Genomic DNA, 14,060 nt, shown 5'->3' on the forward strand with positions numbered 1-14,060 from the left:
GCCTAGCGTTGCTTTCCTGCCTCAGTTTCCCCTTGCTGTGGCAGGTGTTTCTCTGCCCACTGACAGGTGCCTGGGGTCCCCTGTGACAACTAGAATCGGAGCACTGCTGGCCCTGATGCCACAAGATGTGGTCCAGACTGGGGAGAAAAGGGACCATTCTGAGGCTGAACCAGCTCTGCCATCCAGGAGGGTCAGGATTTGGCCACTGCAGGGCTTTGAATGTGGCTCCAAGGGTGGCTCCTTGCAGGTGGAGGGGAGCATGGCTCCCTGCTCCCAGCAGGACATGAAGAAGGACCCCCAAGAAGCCTGCACACTCCCAGAATTTCACAGCCCACCAGGAAAACCCCAGTGGGTTGAGCTTTGGGGGACTCTGGCAGTGTCACTGCCCCATTTACAGTGGCAAAAATCTCTTTTTCCCCACAGCCAGGAGGAGAATGCTGTTCCCATCAGCCCTCAGCTCCTCTGGCACAACATCTCTTGGGTGGGCCAAAATCCCCCCGAGTGGCCAAAATCCCTCCCAGGATGGCCAAAATCCCTCCAAGATGGAGTAAATTCCCCTGGATTTTTGTGTGTGGGAAGATGTGTAGTTTTTGCTCACTGCAGAAGCAGCCTGCAAGGAGGAAAGTGGAGCAGCGCCCATGGACGTGATGGGTTTAGCAGAGACCTGGAAGGAAAACCCAGCTGAGAGGGGAGCGCTGGCCTCCTGAGCTACCCAACAGCTGGAACAGCTGGAATGGTGCAGGATGAGGGGCTTGCATAGCAGAGGGTATGGTAGATTCACAGGCACTCCCTTGGTTTCAGAGTTCTCCCTGGACAGGGACTTACTGGGAGGCTGAGAAGCAGGGGGGAGGGCTCTGTGCCTCAGTTTCCCCAGCAGGAAACAAAGCTGATGTTTTGAGGTTGGGTAAGTCAGGGGAGGTCTGGAGAAGGCACGTCTGGAAGGGAAGGCATCACTTGGGCACTGTCACAGCATGGGAATGGGGACCCTTGGGAGTACCTTTGGGCAGCTAGTTGGGTCCCCAGGATGTTTTTCCTTGTGAAAAAATATTCATAAAATTTCTTTGTTGACCGAAGGACTTGTACCAGCCTTGACCGTGTACACACACACACACACACACACAGAATTTCTGCATTTATAGGTACATATATGTACACACATATATTTATATATTTGCCTAAAAGGTTGAGCCTTTTAAAGCAGAAAAACAGGACGTTTGAGGAAACTGGAGCTTTTCAAAGGCTTTGCTGAAAATCCTAGAAAACTTCAAGGAAGGGGTGGAGAGAGATGGGAGGTAACCAAAATCCTCATTCCCAGGTCCAAAAGCAACTATTTCCTGTAAAAAAAAAAAGAAAACATGCTGCTATAAACTTTGTGCAGTGCTGTTTCGGCCTGGAGCCTTGGGGATGGAAGGTGTTTTTCCAGGCAGGATGCTTGCAGGCCCGATGCTGGCTCTGTGTTGCAGGTGTCACCATGAGTGCATGGAGCTGTGAGGATGTCCTGAGCCCCACGGGGACACCCTGGGCCCTGTGGGGACCTGCCACCTGCCTTCCTGTCCCGCTCCTGGGGCACAGGAGCTGTCACAGCCCTGTGTGAGCAGCGTGGTGCAGATGGAGCTGCTGAGCCACAGCATGGAGCTGGGTGGGACCGCACAGCAGGTGCCCTGGCAGGTATCTCCATGTCCCCCTTCTCCCGGAGCTCACCCAGGGTTGTTTTCCCATTGTATGCCCAAAACTGCTTGTAAGGTGCCACTTGGCTATTAGTGAGCTCTGAGGGTCCACTGTGAGCCTGGCAGCAGCCAGGATGTGGAGGGAAGGCAGATTGCAAAGGCAGGGATAATTCAGACCCCAGCTGAGCTCGGGAGGACAGGCACAGGGTGCTCTGTCCCTCTACCAGCCCCAGCCTGTCTGTGTGCAGCACATTTCACTGGCCCGTGCCTCAGTTTCCCTATGTCACAGTGACTGCTTTGGGGGTGATGGGGCTGTGGGAAGGGCAGTCTCCTCCTCTCTTCTCTGCTCTGGAGCCCATGGCCGGGGAGTGTTGGCAAGGGCTGTGCCAGGGCAGTGGGGCCGTGGCTGTGCTTGAGCTGAGCTGTGTGGGGTGCCAGGGGAAGGGCAGGTCCAGCTGTGACCCTGAGAGACAACGCAGGGACGGAGGGATGTGGGGACATCAGCATGAAGAAAGGAAGGGATGCAGGCATGAAGAAGAGCAGGGATGAAAGAACAGAGGCTGGAGGGCTGTGGGGATCAGGGACATAGGGATGATGGCATGCAGGGATGCAGAAGGGCAGGGAGAGAGGGGTGTGGGGCCGTGGGGATCAGGTCCGGACGGGGCAGACCGCGGCGCCGGGAGGTGGCAGCAGCGGCCGAGCGCGGCGCGGGGCGGGGGCGGCGCCGGCGGGGATGTCCCGGGGGACCGGGGGGCCGCGGGCTCCGCGGGCATTCCCGCTGCTCTGCCGCCCCCGCTCCGCCCTCAGCCCCTCCTGCCTGCGGGGCTACGGGGGCAGAGGGGCTGCCCCTCGTTCAGCCTTCCCGGGTGGAGTCCCGGCACGGACACGGGTGGGTCCGGCTCGGCTGGGCTCTCGGGCGCCTGCCCCTTCCCGCAGCTCCTCCATGGCTGGGAATTCCCGGCTGCGCTGGCGCCGAGCCCTTCCCGAAATACTTGTCCGAGCCGGGGCTGTAAACAGCATTTTTCTCTCCTTGCAGTCGCTGCCTGTGAGTCCCGTGAGTCCCTCGCCCTTTCTGTTGCTTCTTTCAGGTGTTCTGGACTGTCCACTTCCCGACCCCTCCGCTGCACCCTGATGGAGCCAGCGACAGCAGCCGCCTGGGGCACCCCTCACCCTGACACGGGTGGGCACAGCTTTGGCCACGGTGGCATCCACGCGTCCCTCAGCTGGGCTCTGGTGCCAGCACAGCCAGAGGTGCCCGGCGTTGGTGTGGGGAGCACGGAGTCCCTGCCCCGCAGGACGGGACCAGCTCCAGGCCTGCGCTCGCTCTGGGAGCTGACGGCTGTATTTATGGACTGGGTGGAAATCCAGAAAGCTTCGTCAAACGTCCCACGGGCCCCGGGCCTGCCCCTGCCCGCGGCTCGGACACGTCACGGACACGCCTGTGGGCTTGTCACGGTCAGCCATGGAGAACAGCCTGGGGGGACACGGCTCAGTGGGGTGAGGACCTCACCTCCTGCCTTGGTGAGGACAACAGCCATTCAGCCGCCACTCGCCATACAAGTCCCCTCACCCCTCAGCCACAAGTCTCTCTGGCCATGATCTTGTTGTCCATGAGCCCTCTGGCGAAAATGCTCCCGGCAACCAGTGCCCTTGGCCGTATTGCCCCAAACCATAAGTTACCCCCATCCCATTGCCCACCCACCCACGCCGTGCAGGCACCGTGGGGACCCCGCCGTGTGCTGGCCAGGGGCACGTAGGGATGTCCTGGAGCATCCTCGGGGAGGGGGTCCCGGGGTGTCCCCGCTCTCTCGCCCCCAGCCATGGGCTGTGCGGGGCTCAGCACCGATATCGAGTCTATTTAAGGAAGCCCGACCCAAACTGGCCCCCGGGGCTTGCGGCGGCGGGGCCGGGCCGGGGGCGGGGGCGGGGGGTGCGCTGAGCACGGCGGGTCCCAGCCCGCCCCTTCCCCGCCCGCCGCCTCCGCCATGGGAGCCGCGGGGCCGCTCTGCGTCCTCCTCCTGCTGCTGGGCACCGGCACCGGCTCCGGCACCGGCACCGGCACCGGGCCGGCGCCACCGCGCCTGGTTCTCGCCCTCCTGGCCCGGAACGCGCAGCACTCGCTGCCGCACTGCCTGGGAGCCCTGGAGCGCTTGGACTATCCCGCAGGCAGCATCGCCCTGTGGTGAGGCAGCGAGACCCCGGGGGGAGCCGGGACGCCGCGGGGAGCAGCACGGGTCCTGGGGGAGGAGAACCGGCATCTCGGGGGGAGCCGGGATGCTGGAGTCACAGGGACCGCGGGGATAACGGGGAGCGCCGGGGGAATGGGGGTAGTGGGGGGGAAGGAGGGTCCGGGGGATTTAGGGAGACTGTGAGGGAGGGGAATGGAGAGCCGAGGATAGCAGGGACCCGGAGGACAATGCGGGAGGGGAACCAGGGAGAGTGGGGGAACTGGGGGCTCTAGGGTGGGCAGAACAGATTCGAAGGAATGGGAGCCTGCGGGGGACTGGGGATCTCTGGGAGGCAGGGACCTTCGGGAGGAACAGGGACCTCGCTAGTAGCAGCGTCTCCAGCCCCAAAATGCTAGGGGTGACTCTGCTCCATGTTTGGGACCCAGCAGGGAGCCGGGAGGGGCTCGGGAGGGGCAGGACCCTCAGCGTTCCCCTGCGGGGGCTGTGGGGCTGATGAGGGAGGGGACCCCTGGGCACAAGGGGATCCTACATCATCAGGGACAGGCGCTGCTTTCCCCCTCCCTGCAGGGCTCACCCTCAGCCCCCCTTCCCAAAGACACTCCCAAGCCCCCATTACCGTGCTGGGGGTTGTCTGGAAGAGGAGTCTCCCGTCTCCTCCGTGCGCCACTGCCGTCTCTCGCCTGAACTTGTCGGAAACTTTTCTGCAGCTGCTTTTGCGGGGGAGCTGAGGCAGGGGCTGGCGGGGGGATCCTGGTGGGGCTGGGGCGGGGGCAGCTGCTGGCAGGGGAAGGGGAAGGGGAAGGGGGGTCCTCATCTTTACCCGCTGCACCCCCTGGAAACCCCCGGCCGCAGGACCCTGCAGGGTGTTTCAAAAGCAGCCCGTGGAGCTGGGAGAATACAGATCCTGCCTTCTCCCCTGAATCCGTCAAATCTCCATGACGCCAGTGCCTGGGGGATGTCCCGGGGCTCCTTGACAGGTCGAGGGTGCCAAGGAGTGTAGGAACTTGCAAGGTCTGCTCAGCTCTGTCTGTGCTGGGCTCCCTGTGAACATTGTTCTGGGGATGCAGCTCATTGTTCTGGGGTGGGGTGGGAGAGCTGGGAATGGTGACGATGCCCGGCAAAGGGAATGTTCAGGAAGGGGGATTTTTTGCAGTTTCCTCTCACTGGTGGAGCAATAGGATGCACGGGGGTACTGTGGAGTGTAGGGACAGGAGACAAAGTGGCTGTGCTGCAATGCTCATGGTGGGCAGTCACAAGGCTGGGGTGAGGAGAACACGTCCAGGGCTGCCACTGGGCTGCAGGGCTGCAGGGTGGGACTTGTGGAACAGCCTGGCTGCCAGTGGCATCAAGGAAGAAATTACCAGTTAGTGTTCCCCCTGCTGCCTATGCAGCTTTGGTTCCTTCAAATTACATGTTATGTTCCCAAGCAAGTCTGTCACTGGCTCAGTCTTTTGGCACTACGAGCATTTCTAGTGCAGGGGTGAGGTCCTGGTTGTTCCTTAAGGAGGACCTCCAGAGGCTGATGTCCCCTCATCCCAGGTGTGCAACAGACCACAACTCGGACAACACAACAGCAATGCTGCAGGAGTGGCTGGGGGCGGTGGGGAAGGATTATCACTCGGTGGCCTGGAAGGTGCAAGAGGAGCCCAGGTGAGGCTGGGTGAGTGCTGGATGGGGGCAGGTGTGGGCTGAGGGGCTCCTGGAGCAGCATCAACTCTCCCTGGCTGGGGACCAGGAGGAGCAAAGCAGACTGGGGCTGACTCAGCCTGCCAGCAGGAGCAGCCTGCACTGAGTTTGTGCATTCCCAGCGAGTGAGGTTAACCCCTGCCTCCCCCTGCCCAGCTCCTACCCTGATGAGCTTGGTCCCAAGCACTGGAGTGACAAACGCTATGAAAATGTGATGAAGTTGAAGCAGGAAGCTCTCACCTACGCCCGGGAGCAGCAGGCAGACTACATCCTGGTAAGGGGCTTGGGGCACTGCTGGGGTGGGGGCTGAGGTGGCCTCCACATCTCCAGAACCTGTGCTGTCTCTGCAGTTCATGGACACTGACAGCATCCTGACCAACAACCAGACCCTCAAGTTTCTCATGGCACAGAACAAGTCAGTGGTGGCCCCCATGCTGGACTCGCAGACCTTCTACTCCAACTTCTGGTGTGGCATCACACCCCAGGTACATCCCCAGAAAGCCCTGGAGGATGAGCCACCCCCATGGTGGAGGAGCTCTCTGCCATGGAGGGTCTGTGCTGGTGTTCCACAGGGCTACTATCGCCGGACAGCCGACTACTTCCCCACCAAGAACCGGCAGCGGGTGGGCTGCTTCCGTGTCCCCATGGTCTATGCCACCTTCCTGATCGACCTGCGCAAGGAGGAGACCTTGCAATTGGCTTTCTATCCACCCCATCCCAACTACACCTGGGCCTTTGATGACATCATTGTCTTTGCCTACTCCTGCCAGGAGGCTGGTGAGCGTGATGGGGGTTTTGGGGGGTGCAGGGGCTTGGGGGGGCTGTGCTGCTCACCTGTCTCCTCCGGCAGGTGTGGAGGTCCATGTGTGCAACCAGCACCACTTTGGTTACATCAATGTTCCTGTGAAGGCCCACCAGACACTGGAGGATGATCGTGCCAACTTTGTGCATCTCACGCTGGAGGCCATGGGTGAGTGCCCATGGTGGAGAGGTCCTGGAGGCTTCCAGGTCCTGACAGGGCTATCAGCCCCAGCTCCCAGACAGGGGAATCTGGGCTCCACTGAAGAGTGTGTCCTCTCTCCACAGTGGATGGTCCCCCCATGCAGCGCTCCAGGCACATTTCTCTCCTGCCCAGGCCACTCACAAAAATGGGCTTTGATGAAGTAAGTGACCAGTGGAGCTGCTCGTGTCCTCCTGTCCATCTGGTTGCATCCATCTCTCTGATTGCATCTATCCATGGCAAAGCCCGAGCCCCTGTCCCCATCCTGCAGTAGCCAGGCAGGCTGTGTGTCCTCCATGACAATATACCCCATTGCTGGGGCTCTCCTCTTCCTCCCCAGATCTTCCTAATCAACCTGGTGCGGAGGCCAGACCGGCGGCAGCGAATGCTGGCAACCCTGCAGGAGCTGGAGATCATTCCACGGGTGGTGGATGCTGTGGATGGCAGGTGATCGTGGTGGGACCACTCAGCCAGTCTGTGGTGTCACCCTGGGGAGGGTACGGGAAGTGTCTTGGGGGACACCTCGCTGATGCAGCCGCTTGCCTTGCAGCACCCTCAACAGCACTGACATCAAGGTGCTGGGTGTGGACTTGCTGCCCGGGTACTACGATCCCTTCTCCGGCCGCACACTCACCAAGGGCGAGGTTGGCTGCTTCCTCAGCCACTACAATATCTGGAAAGAGGTATGGGGCCACAGCGGCCATGGGGTCCCTAAGGGCCACCAGCAGTGGGCAGGGACCTTGTGAGCGTCACAGTTGTCTGGAGGACATACATCTCTAGGTGCCCTGCAGGGTCAGCGGCCCCAGTATGGCCTAGAGTGGTGCTGGGATAGGCTTGCACCTCTGTCCCCTCCCCCAGATTGTGTCCCGGAGGTTGGAGCGGTCCGTGGTCTTTGAGGATGATGTGCGCTTCGAGGCTGCCTTCCCAGCACGGCTGCAGCGGCTGATGGAGGAGCTGGGGCAGGCACAGCAGGACTGGGACCTCATGTAGGTGCTGGGGCCAGGGGGATGTGGGCTGGGGGACCCCAAGGCTGACTCTCATGGTTCCCTGGCCACCCCACAGCTACCTGGGGAGGAAGCAGGTGAACGATGAGGACGAGGCCCCTGTGGAAGGTGTGCGGAACCTGGTGGTGGCCGGGTACTCGTACTGGACCCTGGCTTACGCCATCTCCCACCGTGGGGCACGGAAGCTGCTGGCCACCAAACCTCTCTCCAAAATGCTGCCCGTGGACGAGTATCTGCCCATCATGTATGACAAGCACCCCAAGTAAGGAGCAGGTTATGCAGGAGGGTGCTGCCCTGGCCATGCCACTGTGGGACAATGTGTTTCTTCTCCGTCGTCACCACCTCACCCAGTTCCCCCCTTTGAAGGCGTTGCTCATGCTGGAGGAAAACATCTGTAGCATGAGCTCATTCTCAGTCAGCCTCTGCCTGGCCACTGGCCGCTGGAAAATGGCCCTCTGCCAGGATGGGGTGTGGGATCAGGATTGGAGCTGGGGCTTGATGTGGGCCCTGCACAGGGTCTTGGCCCCATGGCAAGGGGCACGGAGCAGCCCCCTATACCCTGGTGCTGGGGGCCGTGTGGTCCTCTGCCCCTGGCTGGTGGTCTCAGCCCCAATTTGGAGCACTCTCATGCCCCGCTCTGAGGTGGGGGTCAGTGGTAAGGCTTTGTCTGGGGAGGGGGAGGCAATTTAGGGTGTGAGTGAGCACCAGTGGGTGGGTGTTGTGGGAGAGAAGGGATTGGGAAACCCAGCAAGCAAGATGGAGAAACACAGGGATCAGGCATGTAAAAGGCAGGCTGGAGGTGGATGAAGGGACAGATTAAAGCTCTGGATGTGCACCAGCAGCAGCTGGAAGCCCCGTGCTCGCGGGAATAACAGCACCAGACAGCCCTGTCCTGGGGCCAGCTGGATGCTGTGCCAGAGACCCACTCTGTGCCAAGAGCCGGCCCCAGCTGGCGGGGAGCGACAGGTCCTGTCCTCTCTGTAATCCCTGCACAGTCCCTGCCCAGCATTCCCCAGCTCCATGCCTGGTACCCCACATCCCTCCCTATCCCCTGCCCTGCATGGGGCCTTCCCTGGGTGGTTTTCCCAGTGCATTTTCTCCTTTGTGCCATGCTCTGTAAGCCAGTTTCTCCTCTCGGGTCTGCTCCACTTTCCCCAGTGAGGATTACAAGCGGCACTTCTCCCCACGGGACTTGCTGGTGTTTTCGGCTCAGCCCCTCCTGGTTTATCCCACTCACTATGCTGGGGACAGCAACTGGCTGAGTGACACCGAGACTTCCACCATCTGGGATGACGATGCCAAGAAGACTGACTGGGTTGGCTCACAGAAGACACTGAGGGACTCACGGGGCAGTGCTGGCCACCTCCGCTCCACGGCCCGTGACGAGCTCTGATGGTGAGCAAGGCTGTGAGGCCTGGGCACAGGGGACAGAGCAGGTGGGGAGCGCCTCCCTGCAAGTGCCATGTTCGATGTGTGCCACATGCCTAGCTTGTTTTTGTCATGGGGCAGCAGCTCTCCCCATCAGACTCAAAGCATTGGGAAACAGACCAGACTGTCTTGTCCAGATGGGGAAAGGGGTGGGGACACAGATGTCCCATGTGGGGCTGCACTGGGCTGGAGGGGATATAGGGACAGGGCCGTCCATCTCCCTGAGTCCATGCTGCTCCCCAGCTCCTCAGGTGAGGAAGGGAGAATGCTCCTTTGCCTGCTGCAAAAGTCTCCTCAGTGTGGAAAGAGCTGGGGCATCTCCCAGGGGAACGTTTCACCCCAGCACTGCTTGCTCCCTGCAGAAGTGGGTCTCCCTGGGGCTGTAGCCATGCAGGCAGGCAGGCGACCCACACTGGCTCAGCCCCAGGGCAGCACAGACACAGTTACTGCTGGGTCAGATTTTCCCTGCCTGAAATTCCTTGTCCTGGCAGCACAACTGCCCTGGGAGCTGCCAGACCGAGGGAGGCTGGAAAATGCTCCTCCCACTGCCTCGGCTGCAGGCGTGAACAGGCTGGGGCTGCTCCTGCCGTGACCACTAATGTCTGTGTCCATGCCTCCTTAGGGATGAGGGACTGTGATCCAGCTGGGAGCACCGTGGGCAAGGACCTTATACTGCCTGCTCCCACTCAAGAGATGCAGCTGCCCTGGACAGAGCCCCACAGGGTTCTTTGAATCTGCATGTGATGAATCCACCCAAAGCAGGATTTGGCTCAGGAAAGCCTTTCCCTACCAAGTGGAGAGACCAGAGGAGCGCTGTGCTCCGTCTCTGCTGAGGACACATCTCCGGGACAGTCCCAATCAATGCCAACTCTGCCGTCTCCCACCAGCCTGGACTTTGGGGAGTAGACTTTGGGCTGGCACATGTGGTGGCCTCCTGCCACTGACTGGGCTTGTCCCTCCTGCCGTGCCTGGGTGGAAGCCCAGGGAGGATTAAAGCAGACTGTTTGAGCTGATGTGCTGGGTGCTGGCATTGCCCCAAGTTCCCAGGGCATTACCCCACTGGGGTCACCTCGGAGCTGCAGGGGCAAGGGTCTGGAAGTTCCCCCAGCTGGGAACTTTGGGAATGAAACCTGTAAGGGGGAAAGAGAAGGAATGAGCGAGGTGGTGGGGAGGAAGACAAGCTCACCCTTGGGGTCTGGGTGGGAAAGGTGGGTGGCATCTTCATGGAGCTCAGCTCTCCCTGGAAGCAGAGGTGATGGAGCAGCAGGTGGAGGTGTTGGTAACAGCCACCCACAGTGAGATGTCTTGAGACTACCAAGTAAATCGGGAAAGCATCATTTGGGGCAGGTTGAACAGCTACAGCAGGGACCTCCTGAAGGAAAACAACCAGGTCCATATCACACAGGACCAGAAGATCCAAGTGGATCTCCTGGAGAACAGGGAGGAGATGGCCAAGTGCCTATTCTGCAAGCACAGGGTGCCAGCCAGTACAGACATGGGTGAGGGAGGGATGACAGGTTGGGCACACTTTTGCTTCCCAGCTTTTCCCCTGGTCCAGGCAGCATCAGTGCTCCAGGAGGAGCTCAGGAGCTGAGGATGGAGCAGAAGAATGTCTGGTGCCAGCTGGAGCAGAGGATGCAGGCAGCAGGAACACTGTGGTATACATCAGCCAGCAAGTGTCCCAGTGCTTGTTCCAGTGCCTGCTGGGATGCAGGAGAGGAGCTGCCTTTGCTGGGTGTCTCAGTATTCCTGGGATACAGCGCTGGGCAGGACATGCTGGCACAGCCCAGGACTCCGGGACACAGTGGTGGTGAGGACACGCTGCCTCAGTCTGCCCTCTCCACCATGAGAACTGCAATGGGTCTGCGGGAAGCCAGAACTCCTGCAGCTGTTGGAAACTCCAGAGTTTCAGCCAAAACCACTGAACTCGAAAACACAGTGAGGCCAGCCCTGAAACTTGCTGCAGCCCAGTGGGAGCAGCACGCTATGAGATTCCAGGCTCTTCGTGCTTGCCAGTTCTCAATGAAGTTGAAGTGCCTTTGGACTCTACAGAAGTAGCTCCTATTGCTCCCCATTTCTCACTAGAAGCCTCCCTCCAGACTGGGCTGATTGAACAGGGATGGGAACATGGATTTGAGCTGCAGTGCCAAGGACAACCCAAGCAGGCGGCGCATGGAAGAGAGGCAGGAGCACGGCAGAGTCAGGGTGAGGGTTTATTTAATTTCTGTGCCAACCTGACGCATGGAGCCTCTGCAGGGATTCAAGTGGGACACGAGCCACCTGGATTGGTGTGGGGATGGAAGGAGGCTGCCCCAGCTCCCAGCCAGGCTGCTCAGCTGGGCCAGCTCTGCTCCGCACCACGGGCACTCCGGAGTGCCTGCAGCACCGTGTCCATCAGCCTCAAGGGTCCCTGGGGGTTTGTGTCAGCCCCTGTCCCCTGGCTCTGTGGACGCTCGGCTCTGGATGAGCTCCAGCAGGCAGGTCACTGCCTGGGCCAGGATCTGCTCCAGCTTCTCCCGCTCCCCCGCAGTGAACGGGGACAGGACATAGCTGGGCACTGTCACGTCACCCTCTGGCCGCCCAATGCCGATCCTGAGCCGGGTCATCTCCTGGGGAGGAAGGAAGAGAGCTGTGGGAGTTCTCCCTCAAGTGTTCAGACAGAGCTGGGCAAGCTGACAGTGCTGAGAGTGGGGCTGGGCAGCAAGGGAGCAGCTCCTCATGTTTTCCAGCTGGTTTTGAGTGCTTGCTCCAAGAAACATAATTTTGGAAGAGGCTTTTGCTGGGCTGTGCTGATATCCCAGGCTGCTGCCAAGCCTGGCAGAGCCACTCAAACTAATTGTTTCCATATCCTCCATGGCGGCCAAACAGACAACAGCCCTCCAAGAAGAAGGGGAAGGAGAAAAGGGGAGAAAGGGGTTTGTCTAAAAAGAATCAGAAAAATGGGAGTGGGGGAACAAGCCGTGCATTGAGGGGGGCACAGGATTGATCCCCTTCCACAGATGCCCACTCACATTGGAATGCAAAGCACTGATGCAGGATTGGACCCCGTTGTGTCCCCTTGGGAGAGAGAGAGAGAGAGAAAATCCACACTTAGTTTGTAAGAGACACTCCCCCACAGAGCCCTGGGGTCTCCTGCTGCAGGAATGTGGGAGTGTGGTCCCAGCCAAGGGCTGCAGTCCCCATGTCCTGGTTCTGCAGGAACATCCAGCCCTGGGGGCTCAGAGCAATTGGCTGGGGGTTTGCGGGAAGCAGGGCTGTGACAGCACGTTCTGTGTCGGCTCTTGCTGCAGCTGGTGCATGTGTCACTGAGCACTGGGGCCCAGCACCACACCTGCCCCATCCCACAGTGGACGCTTTCCTGGGTTAAATAGGAAAGCTAGGTCTGGCACTGCGCAGGCACAGTGGAGGCAGAGTGCTTTAAAAAGCCCATGTAGTGCTGTCAGTGGGCTGAATCCAGCCCACAGCCGCTTCCAGGAGGCTCCCTGCCCTCCCTGCCAGGGCAGGAACTGGGAGGCTGCCCAAACAGTCAGCTCTTGCCTCTGCAATAGATCGAGCCCAGGACAAGAGCTGAAACATTGCAAGGCTGGTGGGATGGGGCCAAGAACAGCCCATGAACCTGTATGGGCATGTTAAAGCCCCAAACCAGCTCACACAATCACAGAGCTGGGGCTACCCCATACCTTGCGCTGCCTCCCAGCTTGACTGCCACCTTGCCCAGGGCCTTGTCCAGGTCATCATGAACCAGGTAAATGTCTTTAGGGCCAAGGCTGTAGATCTCAGCTTTGGAAACAGAAATACAACCTAAGAAATGAGGGGAGACAGACTCACCAGGCCCTGACTCTGCAGAGTGGGACTGTAGTGAGCAGGGAGACAGCAGAGCTGTCACAGGGGGCTGGTGGCATTAGAGGCTTTGGGGCTGACCCAGTTGCTCACCAGCACTGGCGACGCTGAGCCCATTGAGGTTCATGAACCTCCGTGGCTTGAGCAGCACCAGCTCCAGGCCGTGGGCTGTGGCCAGGGCCACATCAGCACAGCACCGCTTGTCCACTCGCCAGCCCTCAGCCACTGCCAGCTGCCGGGCCAGCCTGTCCAGCACCTCCATGCCCACGCTGTGCCGCGTGCCCCGCAGCCCATAGTTGCCCAGGCCGGCCACCTGCGTGACAGGTGTCCACAGGGCTCTGACGGGCCGCCATGGGCCTGTTCCCCCCCCCAGCGTGACTCACACTTGCTCCCTGCATGCTCCCCACGGCTGGCTGGGTCCTCACAGCCTCAACCCCACAGCATTCCCTTCAGTCCCTCTGCCCTCGGTGCCCCCCTCACAGCCCGGATCGTGCCGGTGCTCGCCCACCACCGGTTCCCCCACGGCACTGCCCTCACAGCCTAGATCCACCCTGTTCTCCTCACAACCCCGCTCCCTCTGCTCGGTTCACAGCCCCGATCCACCCTGTTCTCCTCATAGCCCCGCTGTCCCCGCACAGCCCAGCTCCCCGCTCTCCCCTCACAGCCCAGCTTCCCTCACGGCCCCGCTCCCCTCACTGCCCCCACAGCCCCGCTCCCCTCGCTCCCCTCACGGCCCCGCTCCCCTCACGGCCCCGCTCCCCCGCCCTCACCATGGCGCGCGGCCCCGCCCGCCCCACGAGCGCTCGCGCGCGCCCCGCCACCTCCGCCGCCAGCATGGCCCGCCCTGCCCGCGTGACGTCACGCCCCCGCGCCGCTCAGCGCCCCGCCCACGTCGCATCGCCCCCGCCGCCATCTTGGTCACTGGCAGCGCCGCCATCTTTCCAGCGGGCGGCGGGGCGGAGCCGGGGCCGGTGTCGCGGTGATGTCGGTCAGGGCTGGGGCGGTTTTGTGTCTTTGTGCCTGTTCCGTCTCCACTCATGTGCCGGCCCTTGGCATATGGCTGGATGGGGAAACACATCACTCCTCACCTTCCCCCAAGCCATCCTTCAGCCCTGGTCCTCACCCTGCCAGCAGGGCACGGCTTTCTGCCAGGGCACTGTGGGAGTTTCCCAGCCCAGCAGCACATCACTGTGCTGAAAATTGGAAATTGGTAATCTTCCAAGTCCTTCCACAATATCTGCAGTCA

At 60.8% G+C, this 14,060-nt stretch overlaps 2 protein-coding genes and 1 long non-coding RNA gene across 5 annotated transcripts; 1 reads left to right on the forward strand and 2 right to left on the reverse strand.

The window, feature by feature from the left end:
- Nucleotides 1–1,117: 1,117 nt before the first annotated feature.
- Nucleotides 1,118–4,615, reverse strand: LOC116184222 (uncharacterized). Its single transcript, XR_004148980.2, has 2 exons — nt 4,473–4,615; nt 1,118–1,334 (listed from the first exon to the last, which is right to left on the reverse strand). It is a non-coding gene; the product is annotated as an uncharacterized LOC116184222 (long non-coding RNA).
- Nucleotides 3,010–9,987, forward strand: CERCAM (cerebral endothelial cell adhesion molecule). 3 transcript variants are annotated; one of them, XM_021551291.2, is made up of 13 exons: nt 3,010–3,164; nt 5,396–5,506; nt 5,699–5,816; nt 5,893–6,027; nt 6,115–6,319; nt 6,393–6,512; nt 6,629–6,705; nt 6,883–6,989; nt 7,093–7,225; nt 7,401–7,528; nt 7,605–7,808; nt 8,705–8,941; nt 9,597–9,987. In XM_021551291.2, exons 1-12 carry the CDS (start codon nt 3,130–3,132, stop codon nt 8,937–8,939), a joined length of 1,608 nt encoding a protein of 535 aa, XP_021406966.2. In that variant the 5' UTR covers nt 3,010–3,129; the 3' UTR covers nt 8,940–8,941; nt 9,597–9,987. The 3 variants fall into 3 exon arrangements, with proteins under 3 accessions (XP_021406966.2, XP_021406969.2, XP_077643928.1); XM_021551294.2 differs by lacking the exon at nt 3,010–3,164 and adding an exon at nt 3,650–3,849; XM_077787802.1 differs by lacking the exon at nt 3,010–3,164 and having other exon boundaries at nt 4,632–5,516.
- A 1,187-nt stretch (nt 9,988–11,174) lies between these two features.
- PTRH1 (peptidyl-tRNA hydrolase 1 homolog) lies at nt 11,175–13,650 on the reverse strand. Its single transcript, XM_021551372.3, has 5 exons — nt 13,585–13,650; nt 12,908–13,127; nt 12,655–12,754; nt 11,986–12,031; nt 11,175–11,583 (listed from the first exon to the last, which is right to left on the reverse strand). Exons 1-5 carry the CDS (start codon nt 13,648–13,650, stop codon nt 11,398–11,400), a joined length of 618 nt encoding a protein of 205 aa, XP_021407047.3. The 3' UTR covers nt 11,175–11,397.
- Between the last annotated feature and the right edge of the window lie 410 nt (nt 13,651–14,060).

This window comes from Lonchura striata, chromosome 22 (assembly GCF_046129695.1).
Source record: "Lonchura striata isolate bLonStr1 chromosome 22, bLonStr1.mat, whole genome shotgun sequence".
In the NCBI taxonomy this organism is placed as follows: domain Eukaryota; kingdom Metazoa; phylum Chordata; class Aves; order Passeriformes; family Estrildidae; genus Lonchura; species Lonchura striata.

What these genes read in the sequence shown, in the direction of transcription:
- CERCAM (XM_021551294.2), top strand. Translation starts at nt 3,653, where the DNA reads ATGGGAGCCGCGGGGCCGCTCTGCGTCCTCCTCCTGCTGCTGGGCACC. An exon ending in AGCAGGCAGACTACATCCTG is followed by an intron (nt 5,817 to 5,892) that starts GTAAGGGGCTTG and finishes CTGTCTCTGCAG; the next exon opens with TTCATGGACACTGACAGCAT. An exon ending in GGTGTGGCATCACACCCCAG is followed by an intron (nt 6,028 to 6,114) that starts GTACATCCCCAG and finishes GGTGTTCCACAG; the next exon opens with GGCTACTATCGCCGGACAGC.
- PTRH1 (XM_021551372.3), bottom strand. Translation starts at nt 13,650, where the DNA reads ATGCTGGCGGCGGAGGTGGCGGGGCGCGCGCGAGCGCTCGTGGGGCGG. An exon ending in GGGCGGGGCCGCGCGCCATG is followed by an intron (nt 13,128 to 13,584) that starts GTGAGGGCGGGG and finishes CCTGTCACGCAG; the next exon opens with GTGGCCGGCCTGGGCAACTA. An exon ending in TCAGTGCTTTGCATTCCAAT is followed by an intron (nt 11,584 to 11,985) that starts GTGAGTGGGCAT and finishes CTTCCTCCCCAG; the next exon opens with GAGATGACCCGGCTCAGGAT.